Source organism: Alosa pseudoharengus, unplaced genomic scaffold (genome assembly GCF_046254945.1).
Source record: "Alosa pseudoharengus isolate Yale_2024_CS ecotype anadromous, Long Island Sound unplaced genomic scaffold, YU_APseudo_1.1 YU_APseudo_1.1_scf_9, whole genome shotgun sequence".
Classification (NCBI taxonomy): domain Eukaryota; kingdom Metazoa; phylum Chordata; class Actinopteri; order Clupeiformes; family Clupeidae; genus Alosa; species Alosa pseudoharengus.
The window spans coordinates 28,824,185-28,844,672 of record NW_027468881.1 but is presented as its reverse complement, the minus strand read 5'-3'; the positions used below and the strand labels follow the sequence as shown (position 1 = coordinate 28,844,672).

General features: G+C 42.2%; 1 protein-coding gene across 2 annotated transcripts; it reads right to left on the bottom strand.

Moving 5' to 3' along the window:
* Positions 1-1,542: 1,542 nt before the first annotated feature.
* On the bottom strand, positions 1,543-19,094 carry troap (trophinin associated protein). Of its 2 annotated transcripts, none has more exons than XM_076277418.1 (16): positions 19,009-19,094; positions 18,349-18,456; positions 17,988-18,231; positions 17,211-17,856; positions 16,583-16,701; positions 16,045-16,102; positions 15,792-15,934; positions 15,620-15,674; positions 15,329-15,447; positions 15,137-15,191; positions 14,949-15,028; positions 14,750-14,848; positions 13,625-13,738; positions 13,115-13,439; positions 12,327-12,475; positions 1,543-2,387 (listed from the first exon to the last, which is right to left on the bottom strand). In XM_076277418.1, the coding sequence occupies exons 2-16, from the start codon at positions 18,408-18,410 to the stop codon at positions 2,334-2,336; spliced, it is 2,322 nt and encodes a 773-aa protein (XP_076133533.1). In that variant the 5' UTR covers positions 18,411-18,456; positions 19,009-19,094; the 3' UTR covers positions 1,543-2,333. The 2 variants fall into 2 exon arrangements, with proteins under 2 accessions (XP_076133533.1, XP_076133534.1); XM_076277419.1 differs by having other exon boundaries at positions 13,115-13,391.
* Between the last annotated feature and the right edge of the window lie 1,394 nt (positions 19,095-20,488).

The window sequence follows — 20,488 nt, the reverse complement described above, 5'->3', positions numbered from 1 at the left end:
ACACTTAGGAGCAACATAAAGTGAAGGCCCTTAAAGGGTTATTATCTCTTAGTACCTTGTTATGGTGTAGGTATGTTTTGGAAAAAAAAAAAAAATGCTGGTTGAATTTTTGAGTGGCAATTTTTCTATTATTTTGAGAAATTATATAAAAAAAAATGCATTCCCTGATGTGCATGTGCCATGTGTATTGTTTCACATTCAACAACATTTTGTTTACATTCTTCAGTTCATGAAAATGCAAACAAATCATAAAGAACCTAAAGTAAACAATCGAGATGCATACATTTCAGAAGAATAATCTAAAATAAACACTACATAGAGGGCTTCAGGCTTAAAGCAAATTTATGCTGATTTAATCACGTTATGGTAACATTTTAGTAACAATAAAATTAAGTACATTTCTATATCTTAAAATCAATTTTATGTGGCACATGTTCAGGTGAGGAAGACATGAACACACCTTGTGTTTTATGGCCCAAGCTGTGCAGTGTGTTATTTGCACTGTGGATCAAAAATGTAGAAATTGTATTGAAAGCATATGAAACACATTGCCAAAATACAGTTATACAGTTACAAGACAAATTGCATTTATTTATGCCAGTTGTCCTGTTAGTATTTGCAATGTGGTCTGTTTAAGTAACCTATTAGCCAAAAACGTTGTAATGCCTCTAATCAAAACCAAAAATTCAAGGAGGCTCCAATTTAGGGTGTAAGCGTCCAGGACATCCATTCTGTACCAGGATTTAGTTGAAGCACTGACGGACATCAAAGCGCAAGTACTAGTTTGAAATTGTTTAGCCTACCTTTATACCTATTACTTTCAGTCCATCCAAACAAAAAGGTGGATAATAAAACCTGTAGACACTGAAATAGTTTTGCTATATTTAAAAATATTTAGTAATATTTTTGGCTGAGGGCAAAAAATTTCCCTTGTCTCAGGGTTTGCTACATGTGCTACAAACTATCCAGTCATCTGGTGTAAATACCGGAAATGGCATGCTATATGCATGGCACATATAACCTTGCCTCTATGGGTTGCCTGGCATTCATTTGCTGAGTCACCCTCAGTCAGAGTTGCAAGCAACAGAAATGCATTGTGGGCAAGCCCTTCGATGCCACCATTCAAAAAAACACAGGCTGAGCAATTAAACATCACGATGGGACGCTTTCTGGGAGTGCACTTGCCTAACTGGCAGGTGGAATGTGAATGAAAACCCGCTTCGATGAACATGATCTCCATGACCCCACTGGCTCACAAGCCGTGTGTGAGGTGTCGATCACACGACGCTATAATCTAAAGGGCAAAGAGGGTGATGCTGCAGGACAGAAAAGGCCAAATGTGACACCGGCCGTCCTTTGCTCTTTCCAAGAGACAGCCATTGAGGAGTGTGTGAGGGAGGACACGAGCGCCAGCTACACAGCACCACAGAGCAGCTATGCAGCTGAACAACAAGCTTCAGTGAACCTCCTGCACATCAGTTGCAAAAAACATTACTCAACATAGAGCAGTGACGTAAATAAAAGCACAGAGTGCAAAATAAATACATCATAATACTTTTATTATAACACTCTTCATACAATAATTACAGACTGATGAATTATGGCACACTGCCGACGTTAAAAACACACAGGCACTCACTCACACTCACACACACACTTGTAAAAAGGCAGGATTAAAAATACTTACTAGATAAGTGACTATTTAGGGTGATGGAACTGAACAGGTATATTATGATGTATGGCAACAACAGCTATGTGAATTTTGTACAAGGGAATTCAAACTGGGGCAAGACAGTAACAAGGACCTGAGCTTTAAACTGTGACCAGTTTACACATCAGTTGTCATATTAGTGTTGGGTTTAGAGACAGAAACAAACATGTAAATTGATTCTTGGTCCACACAAAACACTGCGGTTTTAGAAGGAAGTTATTCTGAACAGTGATCAAGACTATAACTTGGGTGAACAAAGAACACATGGAACATAGAAAACAATGGATCTACTTGTGCACAGATTCATCATATTTTAGTCAAGGTTTTGATTCCTCATGTGGCTAAGGAGGTATAGGCACATACAGTGGTTGATGGGTGTGCATATAGCCAACAAAGAGTGAACATACACTTTGTGCGACCTAATCCTTGTTTGTAGTAGACATTATAAAAGTGAAAATTTGTCACATAATTTAATTTGGGAGGGTGAGAGGGTTCATACACACACCCCATAATCGAAAAAGCACACCTGAGCTTCATCTGCCGACTAAACAAAGGCTAACACTGACCGGTGTAGTCATGTTCTCACTTTACGAAAGGAGGATAAATACAGGAGAGCTCTCGATCACACAGAGCACGAGGTCGGGCTAGGAGAGGCCAGGCCAATCGGCATGAAACACTGATGAAAGAACAGACACGGAGACAAGACAGAAAGAGAAAGAAAGAAAGAATACAGTTAATCCCACAAGCACAGGCCGCATACTCACATTTAACAAACCAACAACATTCACAATCACAACTGGGCAAGTTGAATCTAATCTAATCTACGGTAATCTAAAAACATCAGGATCAATGCACTGTTAACAGATAACAATAAAGATCCACGAGATCTACTCATGATTATGTTCAAGACAGAACAAAGTATCAGAGTGACTCAAGATCAATGACTCAAGAAAACAAGATCAATGTGTAAGACTGAATAGAAAGACATCCCCATGACTTATTGATGCTTTTTTAATGATGACAGAAATCGACCAACATTGCAAAGAAGGTAGTAGGGCTGTCACTTTACGTTCGAAAATCGATTGCACAATCGATTGGACCAAACAACACAAGTTTCGAAAACTACAATAGGGAATCGATTTTAACCAAATATGTACACTATTAATTTTAAACGAATTAAACAAAATTCACAAACAAGAATATAAGAATATAAAAGAATTCCGAAGTGCAGTAAGCATTGCGAAAGCTAAAAAGAAAATTCCCACCAATTTTACGCACCGGAAACAGCTGTTTCAATCAGCTGCTGTGCTGCTCGTGTTATGCTAAAAATGGAGGACAACGCGATCAACCTGTGCGACATGAGAGAGACTAGTGATAGGCCCTAATAACTTGAGGAGTTCGATGTGGAAGTACTTCGGATTTTTGGTATATCAAACTATATGGAGAAGAACAAAGCGGTAGGCTATGCAAACTGTGCAATCGAGTTCTATGTATGCAAAATTTGTTTGACATTTCTAATCGTAAACACAGACGTTGAAGCCTGCAGTAATGTTTGTCACTGATGTAATGGCAGTATCCTGGGCTTATTGTTTTTCGAGAATGTAGCACTCCTGTTTGTCATTGTGCACGAAACTTCACGGCAATAAATCATCAGAAATATTGCTGGCTTGCGTCTACAAGCGCCCTCTTTACGTTTGTCCTAATTTGTCCTAAGGGACTGTACGATATTTAGCGGGGGGGAGGGCCGGTCGCCAGACGATCGGGTTAAAAATGTTCTACCTGGCCCTCCCCCCTGGTCAATTTTTTTTTTCCAGGGGCCTCCCCCCAGCTCAAAAAAATTCTCCTAGGCCCTCCCCCCTACGTGAATCAAATAAAACTGGTCGGAAAATGACGTTTACAAGGTTAAAACGGCCAGCAAATGTCATAAGCACACTTACACACACACGGGTACACAGTGTTGCGCGAGTTTGGTCACAAGCGGCCCGCGGTCGCCCGATATTTTAATCAACCCGACCGCAACTCGGACCGCGAATATTAATTAGGACAAAATTATACCCGACCCGCGATCTGACCCGCTTATTTACAAAATGTGTGCTTTTGGTTATAGCCTGCATGCAGTGTGACAGTAGCCTAGGCCATTTCTGTAAAACAAACTAATTTATTTGCGAAACTTTATCCAGTAGAACTACACGCAGTAGGCATGCAGGACATAATGTTTGCGCAGGAGAGAGAATGAGAATAAGAGCGCAAGCACGCACGCAACCACCAAGGATTAGAACACTAGGATAAGATTTGAAGGCCATGGACATACATCTTTCTTTCGAAAACAGAAATGGTGAGGCAAGGTAGGCAAGAGAGATACATTGCTGGTTAAAACGTTAGCGTAAGAACTGGTTTATAATGCTGAATGAAGCACAAAGCTTTACTAAAGCACATCCACTGTTTAAAGTCACAAACACAACGAACTAATAACTTTTATGCATGCGCGAACCTATAGCCTACCGGTAGATATGGCTGTGTAGCCTAGTCTGTGCCATACCATTTATTCCTGCAGGCTGCCAGTTTTGGCTGTCATACTTTTAAATGGCTTCGCAAGAAGTAGGCCTACATAGACCATAACTTGTACTACTGTCATCTTCTTTAAGAACTTTTCCCAATATTTCCCATAGCCTATCGCTTTTCCTGAAGGGGTGTCTTTATTATTTTAACTCGCGTCTTCAGCTTCTTTACTGTTGACTTTACTGTATTGATGCTTTACTGTATTGATGCTAGCCTTTTCGTGATATTTTAAGTAGGCCTATTTGTAGAAAATATATATTGAATTAATTTTAACTGACCCGCACGCAAATGACCCGAATATCATTAAAATATTTTGTTTATGACTCATAACCATGGGTGACCTGCAAGCTTGTTGCGACTTTTTGGACTCGCCCACTCTGTCAAAGAGACATGAATCATGTTTTGGCCTACAAACCTTTTAAAATATCGAAAACGGATCATTGATCAGGGAAAAAAAATATCATGGATCAGGCCAAAAAAATTCTCCTGGGCCTTCCCCTAAGGCTTAAAAAATTATCTTAGGCCCTCCCCCCCTGACGACCGGCCCTCCCCCCCGGTAAATATCGTACAGTCCCTAATGCCTGTTAGTTGTTTGAGGATTGGCCTATATTTGGCGTTGACAATGGAAACGTCTTTAGACATGAAAAATCGATTCAATGAACACTTATGTCTCAAAAATCGAACAGGATTTTTTCACAAAAGTGACAGCCCTAGAAGGTAGTGGGAACAACAACTAAAAGACTATTTACTGATGACTAAATAGACCTCTGAAGATCACCTACAAAAAGAAACCAAAGCTGCCATATTTGCCCATATAAGGAGATCCAGGTGTTAATTGAAGCTAACTACCTATGGCAAGTTGCATTGCAAGTTAGCTCTGGGGTAGTAAAAATCAAAGGGTGCCGTCTTAACGTACCGAAGATCACAGTATCCAGTAGAAGACAGAGAACAAAAGTGTTTAGAGCAAAACGTCTGCATTCTTATTTCTTCGTCCCCGTGAGAGTTTAAAGTGACACCAGGCAACGTTTTCGTGTTAATTAATCATCTTCGTAAGTCGGTATATGGTTAAATTACTCATTACAGGGCGAATAAAGACTCTCTCGCCCGCCCCTACTGCCTGTAGGAAGAATATCCTGCTTGTAAGTTTGGTGTATCCAAACCGCCGACCTTCAGTCTCACAAACAGGCATGCAAACTGGCCAGGGGTGAAAAAGGTGAGAAGGGCACGCGAAGTGACAATAGTGCATAGCTTCCACGGAGTATGAAATGGCCCAAAACCAGAGATTTACAAAGAAAACAAACTATAAAATCACTAAAAAAATTGTTGTGGCCAAAAATATCATATGTATGATAAAAATAAGTGAATATAAAAAAAGTGTCTTCTTCTCCTATTTCCCCTTAAGCGTGAGGGGCCCGTTGCACTGTTTGGCAGCATGCTTCAGCATGGCCCTCCTCTCCTCCTAAGCAATCTACATGAGCTTTCTTTCTTTCTTTTTTCTCTGTGCCTGAAGTTCAGACATTTCTGAAGATTTCAGGCCTATTGGACATGAAGACATAGTAGGCATAGTATTAGAATAAAGATGATAAGTTTGAATATTTGTTGAACCAAACCAGGTGAAACTTGCTTGAGACACACACTATTTCAGACTAACATTATATAAACTAGATGTACCGCAGAGCGGTACAAAATATGACCGCCGCCCAGTCCAGCACATTTTTTCCACAAAAAGAAATCACGCTGAAAGGCCTATATGATTCTAACTGTCTCACTAAATTGCATTATCCACACTCAATTCTCACTGGTATCTGCTAGACAACAAGTCCCAAAACATGATTAGTTCATAAAATTTCACATGTAAAATTAATTTTATACAACCCCACCTCCATCTTGCCTGTTCATAATTCTGAGAAATTCTTGATTGTTTGTGTTATGTTTATGTTATGTGTGTGGGTGTGAGTGTGTGTGTGTGTGTGTGTGCGTGCTTGTGTGTGTGCCTGCGTATGTGCCTGTGCATGGAAGCGTACATATGTCTACTGTGTGAGTATATGTCATACGTATGATTACTGTGAATGTGTGTGTGTGCGTGTGTATCTGTTTGTGCACATGTGTGCACATGAAATGGGTTAACATGACCCCTGGAGGCAAATATACGGAAAAAAAATGGTCATCCTAGGCCCTACAGTTCTCAAGATATTCACAGAGAACTGTGTCTGGCCTACCCTCCTTTCGGGGGGTCCAGTCCAGCGGGGGGGCTACAGATCAAAACGAAAAATGACGGTTCCATGCTATCCATGTGGGGGTACATGCCCACCAAGTTTTGTGTACCCCGGTCTTTCAGTGTCCCGGGAATCCTTGTTGGTGTATGTCACTAAATGTACACATAAATTATTTTATTGTAAGGCCCCCCATGAACGAAAGTACACAAAACTTGGCATCCATTCGGAGGGTGTCATAATGATCCTACACTTTCAATTTCGTGCAGTTTTGACCATGTCAGCCAGAGATATTGTGATGAAAACACCTACATTTTTGCTTTTTAATTTTTAACTAGGTGGCGCTATACATGAAATAAGTGGTAATGGGATGGGTTGACATGGCCCCTTGAGATCAACATACAAAAAAAAGGTGGACCTCCTAGGCCCTACGGTTCTCAAGATATTCACAGAAAACTGTCTCCGGCCACCTACAGGCCAGTTGGTGTATAGTAACATAAATGAATTTATTGTGTGGCCCCCCATGAACGGAATTCCACGAAACTTGGCGTGCATTCAGAGGGTGTCATAATGATTCTACACTTCCAATTTCGTGCAGTTTTGACTATGTTAGGTCACAGATACCTGCGATTACAACACCTCATTTTTACTTTTTTGTGTTTAACTAGGTGGCGCTATAAATGAAATGAGTGGTTATGGAATGGGTTGACATGGCCCCTTGAGATCAACTTACAAAAAAAAAATGGTCTTCCTAAACTCTACGGTTCTCGAGATATTCACAGAAAACTGTGTCTGCCCTACCCTCCTTTCGGGGGGTGCAGTCCAGCGGGGGGGCTACAGATCAAAACGAAAAACGATGGTTCCATGCTATCCATATGGAGTTACATGCCCACCCAGTTTCGTCTACCCCGGTCTTTCAGTGTCCCGGGACTCATTGACGGAAATTTGGACATGCGAAAAAGAAAAAAATCTGACTAAACCTATATGACCGCCGCTTCGCTGCGCGGCGGTCATAAATAGGGAAGACTAGACTAATTTGTAAAATCAATTTGAAATGTTTTAACTTCCTATGGAATGGGCATTTTTGTGTCTAGACCAGGTCTTCTGAAGCTGTGTGCAAAAGTAGATCAAAATAAAATTAGTCATTTAGACCATTATTTGCTAAGATATGCTCATGTGTTTTGTAAAATGCCCAATGAAAACTCCCCATAGGACTTTTGGTTACCCAAAATGCATACTGACAATAAAAGCCTTACTGTGTGGTTTCTGGACTATTTGGATTGTTTGTCAGAGGTTCTGATGGAATGACTACACTATGGAATAATTTAGGGCTGTAACGATACACCAACCTCACGATTCGGTTTGTATCACGATTTTTGACCCACGGTTTGATACGAATCTCGATTTTTCTTTTTCTTTTTTTTTTGGGGGGGGGGGGCTTTTTTGTTTGTTATTAAATAACATTTTAATAGCCTCCCTTAGAACACCAGAGGATTACAATATAATATATCTATTATTTTATATCCTGATATAAAAAATATTTTTCTGAATGACTGATATTTATGACAGCACACTTATGCAGATTAGCCTATAGCCTAGGCCTACTATTTTTTATTACAACTCTACGTCTTTAATTCAGCTGTCTGGTTGAAGCCTGGAAATATTGTAAACAAAGTAGGCTAAGCTAGCCAACTATGCTATCATAGTCTACTGATTGGACTGTTCAGTTTCCCCATGTGTGTTTAAGTTTCAAGGTAATACTTGTTCTCCTTGGGACAGGCCCTTTTGGGAAACGTTGGTATTGAGATGATCAGTCAATTTCAATGCAAGAGTTTAAAAAAAATATGTGCAGCATGCTGATGATGCTAAGCGGATTTAATAGTAATTTAGCTAGTCGTCTTCTATGCGTCCTTGCTTTCACGATTGTGAATGTTTTATTTAAGTCGCGCGTGTTCATTGAGCAGGAGAGGGAGGGAGAGAGAGGGAGGGAGCGCTAGAGAGAGCAGGGCAAGGAGAGGGGGTTTACTTCTATACTGTTTGGTAAAGTTGCACACATAGTCTACAATGAAAGCAAGGAGAGGTATGAAATTATTATTTATTTATTTATTTATTTGTTTTTGGACAACGTAGGCTACCGATAAGTAAAGCGGGAGATGTGGTTGCTTTTGCGGCCGCGTAAGCTGCAAAGCACTGCGTGAAACACTAGAAAGGGTGTGTCGCGATTCTGCCTTTTCACACCGCGACACAGTATCGTGGATATGAATGTCGCGATTTCGGTTTCGAATCGTATATCGTTACAGCCCAAGAATAATTACAGAAATGTCTTTGCATTTTCTTTGTTGGTTCAATGGGTGTGGATAAGATGGATTATACATCTGCACAACACATATTGGATAAAACAATGGATAAAAATATGGATTCCTGTGACTATTTCAATACCCAATTTGCTGCATCTATCTTATTGATAAGGATACACACTGAAGGTAGGGAAGCACAGGAGGGGGAGGAGGGCAATTTGATACAATTTAATTGAGACATAGTAAAATTAATCTGACAATGTAAAGCACTATACAGATTGTACATAAAAAAGGTTGTCATATATGGATTCCCAAGTGTCCAAGCTTTCAAATGGTGTATAACATTACTATGCTACATAGCAATATGGTGCAATTGATTTATAATGTTGGGGGAGAGGGGGGGGGGGGGGGTGTTGTGGAGGGCACACTGTTTCATAACAAGTGTTATCCTGCAGCCTAGGTTACTTGCTAGTTAGTTTGTTTAACCAACCAATAAAGTTGTGTTGTGTGAATAGTGTTCACACTACATGTTAAACTGTAGCCTACCCTATAGGCACAGGCTACTTCAGATCAGGTCACTGAACGTTTCTTAAAGACATGTCAATCAACACTGATTTTGTCTCTGAGCAAGATCAGTATAGCAAAGTCTAATGTGAATAATTAAAGAGTTAAATGTGAATAATTAAAGAGTTAAACGTTTTGCACAGCCCAGTTTAGGAGACATTTAACTCTTTAGGTTATTCACATTAGCCTTTGCTATACTGATAAGGTCTGTGATCTAGACCAAGTAGGCTACAGCACGTATACCTATTCATCAAATTAACTCGTTGTGTCTATATTTCTGTCTCATATCGCTAACTTTAACAACATTAAAACAAAACCGCCAATGCTACGTCGCTACACTAATCTCAACGTCTTTTGCTAACAGAAGTTGAAAGTTTCAACTAGCCCACCCACCTGTGACATCTCTAGGCACCTCTCCTCGCCGTGCTCACATTTCAGACGCATCTATCTGCGCTCACAAAAGGAGGCTATACCTGCGCGAGCGTTCTGTTCACGTTGCCTCTGCAGCAACAAGCTTCCACTGATGTTTAGTAAACGCACATAGCCTAACATTCGTTGCTGAATTTTTTAATGGCGCTCTGGCAACACCAAGATGTGTTTGTGTCTGCACAAAAGTAAACTCAGCTCACGTTGACCCCCCCCCCCCCCCCTAAATATTTTCTCATCGGTTCTGCACAAACCACGTAAGTCAGTCATTTAGGATTCAAAAAGGCGAATTTCGCCGAAAGGTGAGGAGTTTGCATGCCTGCACAAAGTCTCAGACAGTTTACATCCTGCATCCACAGCACAGAGGCAGGCTAACGAAACGCTAGCGATTGTTGCAAACGTGTGCATAATGGCAGAGCCGGTGTTCCAGTTTAGATGGTGAGCAGTTTAACTGGTGATATTTGCATAAAATCAGTGAATATTCAACAAGACCCTGCCTACTTAATCTGCTCTGCCTCTGATAGTGCAGGTTTATATTAGGCTACATTTTCACGAAGTGTTTGCAAGTGAGACAATATAACGGATATCGCTGAAAACATCACCAGTGTATGTCTAATACATGTCTGTTTAAGCATTATCCACAAATATGACACATACTGAATTAATGGAAAAAAATAAAACTAGCGATCTAGCTGGGATTCGAACCATGCATGGACAAGAAAGTTGATTGGATTAGCTTCTACATTGTCTATACCACTACACTACGAGCCACTGAAATCAATGCCAGATTTCTATGTATATATTGAACTGTTAGAAAAAGTTAACACAGGTTAACATAAGTGAGAAATATACGCCCATGTTAACTGGTGCCATCACAATTTAACATGGGCATATGCAAGCCTCAAAACAACAAAATAGGTTCATCTTTGCCTCACATACCAAAACCTAACTGATGTACAACAAACTGGCATGTCCCACTGACACTTTATTCCGTTTTGGGGGTTAATAATATGAAATATGTCAGTCATGTGCAAAAATTATCATAACTTAGTGTCATGTCTCGGTGAAGTTATGCAGTGAGCTGTCTAATGATTTGAAGTGAACACATGAAACTTATTTTCTCCGAGTTAAATATTATTTAATTTGTTGGTCCTAATTTGATGACACAAAATGGTTATCATGGTAGCATATATTACAAAACTTTGATGTAGCTAGAGAGTTTGATGACAGATGTTGCTGTTTCAGATTCCCAGTAGCCTAAATTAGAAAATAGTTTAGCCTACTTACTGCTCGTTCAGCAGCTGTTGCAAAACATTCACTTAGCCTAGATGTTTGCTATAATGAATATCTTGATCGATTGACAAATAAGCTGTCACAAGACAACATAGACCTACATTCATTTAATATGAAAACCATGCTATTGCATAGAAACAAAATAACCAGTGGTGCAGTTGGTTAGCAGGGTGGACTATTGCTGCTAGCTTGCTATTTTAGTGAGCAGTTCGAGGCCCAAGTGATCTTCATAATTTTTGCGCATTATAATCACAATGTGTGTTTCTGCACAAAAAACGAGCAACGTCTGATGGGGTCATTTGTTACTGTTTGTGATGCAAAATTACTGAGGCAAAATTAATCTGAATTATTCAAGGCATGCATTCGCTGTGTTTGCTCATGTTATAGGCTATCACCAGTTAACATGGACATCAGGATAGCTAGTAAGCTAGTAGACTAGTCTAATAGACTAATGAAAAGTGTTGCTCTCTGTGGCGTAGTGGTGATAGTGCTTACTGCTTGGATCATTTTGCCTCAGTGAGACTCATGTTCGAAACCCAACAAAACCTTCGCTGATTTACTTTGACACATTTCCTGTTTGCACAACATTTTGTGTGGATGCTTAAGCAAACATGCATTATACATAGCGATTCCCGCATGTTTTCGGCAAGATCTTGCTTCATATTCTGTCACACACTGTAGGCTTGTGAAAATGTGAATCTCCAGCACTGGAAGGGCGGAGGCAGAGCAAAGCGTTGTTAACAAGTAGGCAGGGTCTTGTTGAATATTCACGGATTTTATGCAAATATCACAAGTTAACCTGCTCACCATCTAAACTGGAACACCGGCGAAGAAGCAGCGAAAGCCCTTGACGGAAGATGCAAAGAAAAGGAAAAGAGCTTCAGACCGAGTGAGGGCTCGCACACGTATCGACACGTACAGACGCAAGGGGGAGCTTCGTAGAGAAAAGGCATCAAGCCTGGTGTCCCTTTAACAGGTGTGATAATTCAAAATCGCCATGTTATTTTTCCATAGGAAAATCTCAAGATACCGGATCACCTTACATGGGCAAAGATAGTAGCTTTTTTGTAGGTGAACTTCAGAGGTCTATTGGGCGGTGGTAGCGTAGTGGCAATGGAACTGAGCTAGCATGCAGTAGCCTGAAAAGTTGTGGGTTGGTTTCCCGGTTTCCCCCTTTATGCCCTTGAGCAAGGCACTTAAACCCGAGTTGCTCTGGGGGGGGCAAAGTGTATGATAAAAGAGAGGAAGAGGGCAAAAACTCACTGTGGAGTCCCGGTAGAGTAGTGTACTGGCCACAGGGTTGGAGCAGCGGGGCAACGCTACACAGTACTGAGGTTGGGACATGTAGGTGGCACACTCCTCGTCCAGGAACAGCTCCTCCAGGATGGGCAGCCTTCTGCGCAGCTCCAACACTACACACACACACACACACACACACACACACGTCAGCACACGTTTAAATAATTCCAACAGAATCATTAATGGCCAAGTTGGTGAGCCTGATGGATAAACTGCAGAGGCCTCCTATGTTTTAACATTAAGATTCTAAATCTCATGAAAAATATATGCCGCATTGGGAAAGTGGCGGCAGTCTGATATAATAGGAAGTAGCAACACTTAAAGGAACCGTATGTAAGAAATGTAATTCAATTAATCATAAAATGGCCCTGATTTGTCACTAGACATTAGGAAATCATGCTAATTTCAAATACTTATATCACTGACAAAAGTAGTCCGGCCAGGATATCGTCATTTAAAAAAGTGAAGTTGCAGCCCTCAACTGATGTTGATGTTTACATATTTGTGTTTTAGCCTGATCCGCCACCCTCCACCTATCTAGTAATCACAAAGTCAGTAGTGTTTCGGCATCTGGGTTGCCAGCTCTGCTCTAGTTACAACATCTGCGGTGTACACCGCTCTACAGTATTTTGAAAGTGATTGTAGTACCAGTTTTGGCCAAAATCCTACATACGGTTCCTTTAAAGAAGATTTAGGGGTGGATTTCAAGCCCTCTGTAAGAACCACTGGCCAGGCAGCAGCTGTGACCCTACCTCTCTTCTGACAGAGTTGAGTGGCCTTAGCGGAAATGGTGTTCTCCGAGCTAGCCGTGACCTTTGAACCTGAGGGTAGTGTGCCAACGGGCAGTCTGGGGCCGTGGGCCTCCTGGGTGGCGCTGGACAGGGCCTGCGTCTCTGTGAGCGGGGCGGTCCCTCGTGCGGGCGTCTGCCCAAAGAGCCTCTGCCCTGAGCACAGCACGATGACAGAGTCCCTGTTCGGAGCCTGGAGGAAAGGCACGTGGCTAGCCTTCGTCTCAGTGGGGGCAGGACCCTGCAGGGGGAAAGGTACCTCTGCCTCATGAGTCACGGGGGGCTCGGCCTGCAGGAGGAGGCATGACAGGAAGGTGGAGGGGATGAGTGACCGAGAAAGGAGAGAGAGAAAGAAAGAAAAGAGAGAGAAAGAAAAGAGAGAGAGAGAAAGAAAGAGACAAAGAAAGAGACCGAAATAAAGAGAGAAATAAACACTGAGGTAGAGATTTTAAAGTGGTTCTAGATCTGACTCACCTCTTCTTCCAGTTCAGCGTTTTCACCCGTTTGCAGGAGAGCGTGCTGCTCCTCATCATCCTCCATCTTCTCCTCCTCTTCCTGCTCCTCAAATAGCCTTTGAACAACACCATCCTGGAAAAGATGCATCAACCATTTCCATTCATCATAACAACCTCAGCAGAGTAGACAGCAAACACATTCTTTTCAGTTCATTGATCTAGCCATGTCTCTAGTTAGCCTGGGAGAACCCAGACGAACCTGTTTGAATCTGCTCTGCAGGGCAGTCTGGCAAGGAGGCCCTTGACCTCCCATTTCCCAAAAAAACAAATCACAATCGCTTATCCAGCATGGGGAGGGCTTTATATAGATAGAGCAGTGCATTCAACACAACCAATGGCTGCACTGATGGCGACTGAATTAAAGGAGAAGTTCGGTGTGATAGTGTTTTGAAACATGATACCGAGTGTGAATTTGAATGTGAACTTTTGTCTCATAGCTCATCTCGGCTTGTCCCCTGCACTCTGAAATCTGGCGCTAGTTAGCCGATGCTACCAACAAGGTAAAAAGGTCAGGGCCCTCGGAAGTCTACCAATGAAGTGTGGAGCTACTTTGAGCCTCGTAAATGGTGTAAAACAGTGATTTATTTGCATGGCTAGGCCAATGCCCGAGGCACCCCCCATCGAAAACCTGTTGGTAGCATCGGCTAACTAGCGCCAGATTTCAGAGTGCAGGGGACAAGCCGAGATGAGCTATGAGACAAAAGTTCACACTCATGAACTCATCATGTTTCAACACACTTTAGGTCAGTATCACACCGAACTTCTCCTTTAAACAGATATGGATGTGTGATTTCTTTGGAATTGAGTAAATAACTGCATTTAAAAGAAAGATTTGATTGATGTACTTCTAAAATGATTTGATTAGGAGTTTAATGCACCAGTTTAAGTTTAATTTCACTGCTGGTTACATCCCTGGAAGTAATAAACCTTTCCAGACACCCTGGAATTGAGATATGAGAAGTGGTCTTGTGTTAACTAGACTAGTCTGTATTGGAATTTTAGCTCCATTAGATGTTGAGCAAACGTCTTTGTCAACTGTGTTGATAGTCCCTGGTCTTGAGGATCATCTCTGAGCTCTACTTACCTCCTTGTTGGATGGATGCTCAGAGCTGGAGGGTTGGACATCTCTGATGGCTGGGGAACCACTGAACTTAGGGTTGCGGTAAGCAGACAGGAGCCTTTTCTAGAGTTCACACACACACACACAGTGAGTCATAGAACCGGCACTTAAAAGTTAAAATAACATAGGCTAATACAGGAGGTGATGGGGGGGCTTTACCAACCATAGACTGTGGCTTGGTGTTGGGGACTCTGAGTGGAGTCCATTTGACTGCGGGGGTTAGGGGGCTGGACCTTGCTGGGCCTGCTCAGGGGCACACACACACACACACACACACACGTCAGACATAAGTACATAAAGGACAACTGCAGAAAATATGACTTAAAGGAAAGACAACAGACTAAATCTGACCCAGTGATGCTGCGATCAGTTCAGTTCGGGATTTTGTCACAGGAACCCTCTGCGCCTATAAGAGGGATGGGGGGGGGGGGGGGAACAAACAGATAAACAGAAGTGCACTATTACATCAGCTGCACAACCTGACCCATGAAGTCTGTGTTGTAGTGAATGGGACTGAGGGGCGCAGAATAAAATGAAACTGACTGTGTAGACGGAGGTGCCCCTGCCAGAGGCGCGGGGTGTGGCGCCCCCTGTCTGGATGCCTTCGTTCTGCAGAATGCTGCCAAGGGCGGTGGGGTCAGGGGAGAAGGTCACCGCGTTCCCTGAAATACACACGCAGAGCAGCGTTTAGTACAGGGCCGGCCATTGTGAGGTCATTGTCTGACCTTTTCAGTGGAATGAATGCAACACAAGGTCATAAGAGTAGGAGAGAGAAATGAGCAAAATGAGAGGAAAGTCATGTCAACAGAGTCATGAAGGGCACAAGCCACGGACCCTGGGCTGCAGAAACGTCTTTGGTTCGTGACTTTGAGATGGGCACCCTCTGAGCCTACAGCAGAAAAACAGAGCAGAAAAAATTAGATCATTTAGGCCTCCTCTCTCCATGACTGATTTTGCACTTGCACAATGGTATGTGTGTGTGTGAGTGTAGTTCAGAGCGACTGACTGTGTAGACAGAAGTGCCCCTGCCTGACGGACAGGCTGAGGGGCGGGCTGTGGCTCCCCCTGAAGGATCCCCGGGCTGGATGCCTTCATTCCGCAGAATGCTGCCCAGGGCCGTTGGGTCAGGGGAGAAGGCCTGTGGCTTTCCTGAAATACAGTCAGAGCTCGATTACACAAGTGCTGACAGCTGGGGGCTGTGGAATGAGGAATAAATAGGCAGAGAATACTTTTTTTTGTTTGTACAGGTCAGTTCTGACCTGTGTTGGCTTCAGCTTTTTGTCGTTGCGCACTCTTCAACACTGACACCCTCTGGGGCTGAAAAGGATGTTCATGCAGTTTGTAACAATTATTAATGTTAACATCATATTAGGAGTGTCAGTCAGGCAGTAGCAACACAAGTCACCAACAGCAAGAATCACAATTAACAAACAAACAAAAACATTATACAATGTAGAAATGAATTAACTTAACTAACTGGCCTATCATGTACCTTTCACATTGGCCTTAATGGTATTTATGCATGAACATATGTTTAGTCAAAAGCAGGAGTGAGTGACTATCCAAGAAAAAAGCAACAATCATTATATCCACTTTTCAGTCACAGGTGTAGGAGTTGTATAGTGTAACATCCATTTAAAAAAAATCAGCGAAAAAAAAATCACACAGTTTAGACACTGTATGTCTTGTCTAGTATATAATTTGGTACATCTTCCATAGTCTATTGTGATACCACTCTAAGATAAGATGCTCAGTTTCAGCTACTGAAATGAAATCTCTACATAGAGACTCACTGACCAGATAGACAGAGGTGCCCCGTCCAGAGGGGCGGGGCAGAGTCCCCTGTAGCCCAGCGGCCTTCACACCCTCAGACTGCAGGATACTCCTGAGGGCAGAGGGGTCAGGGCAGAACCCCTCTACAAGTGCAAGAGAAAACAGGACAGGGGGAAACTGGATTGTAGGCTACTTTTCTGAGACTGACAATTCATCAACCACAACTGACATGACATACAATATGGCTATACAGTATACATATATCCATGTGTAACATGTGTGTAATCAGACAAAAAAAGATTTCTTTTAAATTTCTAATTTCTAACAAATCAGAAGTCTTGCTATTAGCAGCCAGGATTCAAACTGGAGGGGGGTGGGGGGGATGATTCTTCAGAGCTTCTAAGACTTGTTCTCTGGTCAACTTTTGGCAGGTGCTGAAAACTAGCCTTTTGAGCACATAAATATACCGCCCTGCAGACATGTCCCCACACATACAGTCTAGTTACAAAGGGACAAATTCCTGTCTGATCACTGAGAGACTATGGGTGGACTGGGACTGGAGCTTTCCACCAGTCATTTAAAGATACCACATCAATCAGGAATAAAGGAAGGCAAGAATCAGATAGACTACTAACCATCAAATCCCACTCACCTGTTGTGTTTTCAGGTTTGCAGACACTCGGGGTAGACCGGGCGGTCTGGCTTGTTATTTTCACCCTTTGAGGAGCAGCATGGCTGTGGGGAGTTCTGAATGGGGTTTTATGGTCTCTGGCTTCAGACAGACCCTCATCCTTAGCATTGGTGGCATGCTTCGAAGATGTGAGTGAAATTCCGCCGAGATGTTTACTAATGTCTTTTAACACGTCTAACCGGGTTGCCGTTTTACTTTCTGGAACAGGACAACCTAAAGTGGAAAGCGAGTCCGAAGCCTGGTTCTCTGAAGCCCCATGTTCTAGCCTTGAGAGAACATTCTGGCACTGGTCAAAGGTTTTTCCATTCAGCGTGGCAGTCTTTGCTGGGAGACTCCCAGTGTGCGTGGAAGTACCGCCGAAAGTGCCTGGACCTGTCGGCTTAGTTCTGCTGGGTACAGAGGCACCGATCTTTGGTTTGGGATGGAGACTGCTCTGTGTCTTTGCAGGACGGGTCTGAGTTGAATGAGAGGCTAGAATCGTCCTGACCTTGCCAGTGGTTCCTACAGAGGCCTGCTCTTGCCTCTGTGTCCCAAACCTACTGGCTCTGGGCTGTGACAGGTTGAATGGCTGGGGCTTGGTGCATGCCTTCTTCCTCTTCTCTTTCCCCTGCATTGGTCATTTCACACCAATGTTTTACAGTGCATTGAGCAAATGTTTACAAAAATGGTACAGAACACAGTATATACAAAAGCAAAACGGTAACAGAAACTGAACTTCTTTGTGGTTTTGTTACTCACCAATAGAGGTCTCTCTTCCCATTTGATTTGAGTGGGGTCCGTAGTGGCTCGCTGTTGAAGGGATTTCGCCAGTACAGGAAGTCTGCTCACCCCTTTCAATTTGTTGACTGTGTTTGCACTCCTCTCTGGTGCAGAGGGATCCTGATTTTCAAGCCCTCGTTTGGTGCCATGGTGGACAGTGTTGGGTTTGGAGAGCTTTACGGTGCCTGGAGCCTTTGACTGTTCATTGTGTGTTTTTAAGATTCTTCAAGGGGAAGAGGGGTGTAAGATTTAGACTGTTATTTGGTATAAAGCAACTTTCACTGGGTGGATATAAAACAAACTGAGCTCATATAAACAACAACGTACAATTAAAACTTACCCAGGAAAACCTTGTTGGAGTCTGTTTTGGTTCTGTTGACAAAGGGTAAAGGGTGACGCCATTTGAGTTCATATGACGGCAATTCTGCTGAAAAGGGGAGAATGCTGTCTGCAAGAAAAAAAGAGAAAATTCGAGAGAAAATGACAGGAAAATGTTGTTATTCAGAGAATCCAGTCTTAGCCATTTCAATGGTAAAAGAGTGTTGAAATTCTCAAGTTTAAGCTACATTCAAAGCGGTTTCCAAGCTTCAAATTAACGTAATCTTCAACACTGTTTTGCCTTGATGTTTGCAAAACTGATGAGAATGCTTAACATTGGACAATAACTTGTTATCCCCATCACAGCTTAAAGTTCGTTCAACTGCATGTTTCTGCGCTGGCTAACATGTTAGAAGTTTCAAAAGAAAACATGACTATCAAATGTCCTTCAGACAGCTAACTTGTTAGCCTGCTAATTGCTGGCAAAGTTAACTAACTAGCCATAAAAGCTTACTAATCTAGCACTATCCAGGTTTTAAGAAATCCAAATGAATCACACATGCCCAGGAGAATATTCCTGAATACATTATCGACCAATTTAATTCTTAGTGCCACTTCGTTCACCTCTCACACTGTAACGACAACAGTACAGTTTAAACATTAAATGGCTTGTAATTCTTACCTTTTATGATAAAATTACGAGAGATAGCTGGTTTTTAACCTATTCCACTAGTGCCCAACTCACTAGTAAAGCTTCCGGGATTCATAACGATTTGTAAAAAGCACATATTTCCATTGGTTAAAACACAAATGACGCACACCAATTGCTGCGCCCCATCACAACTCGACGAAAGTTATTGGCCAGTGACTCATACGGTCATATAAACAAAACCATGGAAACGACGCGGGTATTTTAACCACGTGACTCCTTACGGTCCAATGCTTAACAATAATAAGAGACGAAAGAACATTCTCATCCATCCTCTTTTTTTACATTGATTATTAATATCAATAAAGACAATTCTTCCAGTTCATGCTTAATATGATATGATAAGTAAGGGATAACGGCCGCCGAGGTGTCCTGTTATACGGTATTAATGGACGAGGGCGAGGGGCAAAAACTCCCCGACGCGCAGCGTAGGAAAAATAACCTATTCTTGAACAATGCCCAAAATCACACATTTTGTGGGAGTAGCCTGGGCTAGCCTACTAGATATAGATAGATAGATAGATAGATAGATAGATAGATAGATACTTTATTGATCCCCAGGGGAAATTCCAGGCTCTAGGCTCTTTTGTCTAACAATGGCTGACTCCTGAAGAAATTAAATTAACTAAGATTCATCAATAATTGTGTATCCCTGGTATTTTAAGTTTATACAATATCCTCTTGGTTGCATCTCATAATGACCATTCTTCTCAGTAAATCAATAATTAAATTTTCTTGAAATTGTTCCCACATTTTTACAAACTTTCAAACAAATTCCACTAGGCCCACCTTAAATTAACCTCAGCAAGGATCAATAATCACTTAAGAAAAATGCACAGTTGGTGGTGCATAGTTCAGGTGAATATTCTTTCATCTTCACAACATCTGCATTATAATTCACTCCTCTTGTGATTCTCTTCTTCCTCTTTTAGCCACCTATTATATTAGACCCATCCTCTGTGTGTGCAGTCCCCAATGCCCCCAACCCCCATCTTTGCACCCTCGCACACACTTGTGAATACGCACACGCACACACACACTGTCTCTCTCTCTCTCTCTCTCTCTCACACACACACACACACACACACACAGAGGTTTCTTTAAGGCCAATTAGTGTCAAACAGACAGGAACAGTGTCAATGACCTCTGCCACATAATTAAGTCAAACGGAGGGAACTTAGTGTCTTGGCAGTAAAAAGAGCAAATCAGAACACTGAGCGCTAGCTATCAGGCTCTATAGCTCTGAAAAGGCGTTTTGGCACACAGTAGATATGGGAAGATACAGAAATGAGAATCTACCCTCTTTCGGTAAAATAATTTGTTGCTCTTCTTCCACAGAGGGCTGAATGAATGTGTGATAATGAAGAACCAATAGATCTGGAAAGGGAGCTGATAGTAAAAAGTAAGTGAGCGGTGATTGGTGTCTGCTAAGTAGGCTACAGCTCATCATGAG

What these genes read in the sequence shown, in the direction of transcription:
- troap (XM_076277418.1), bottom strand. Translation starts at nt 18,410, where the DNA reads ATGGCGTCACCCTTTACCCTTTGTCAACAGAACCAAAACAGACTCCAA. An exon ending in AGCATCCATCCAACAAGGAG is followed by an intron (nt 13,739 to 14,749) that starts GTAAGTAGAGCT and finishes CATCTTTTCCAG; the next exon opens with GATGGTGTTGTTCAAAGGCT. An exon ending in TCAACTCTGTCAGAAGAGAG is followed by an intron (nt 12,476 to 13,114) that starts GTAGGGTCACAG and finishes GTGTGTGTGTAG; the next exon opens with TGTTGGAGCTGCGCAGAAGG.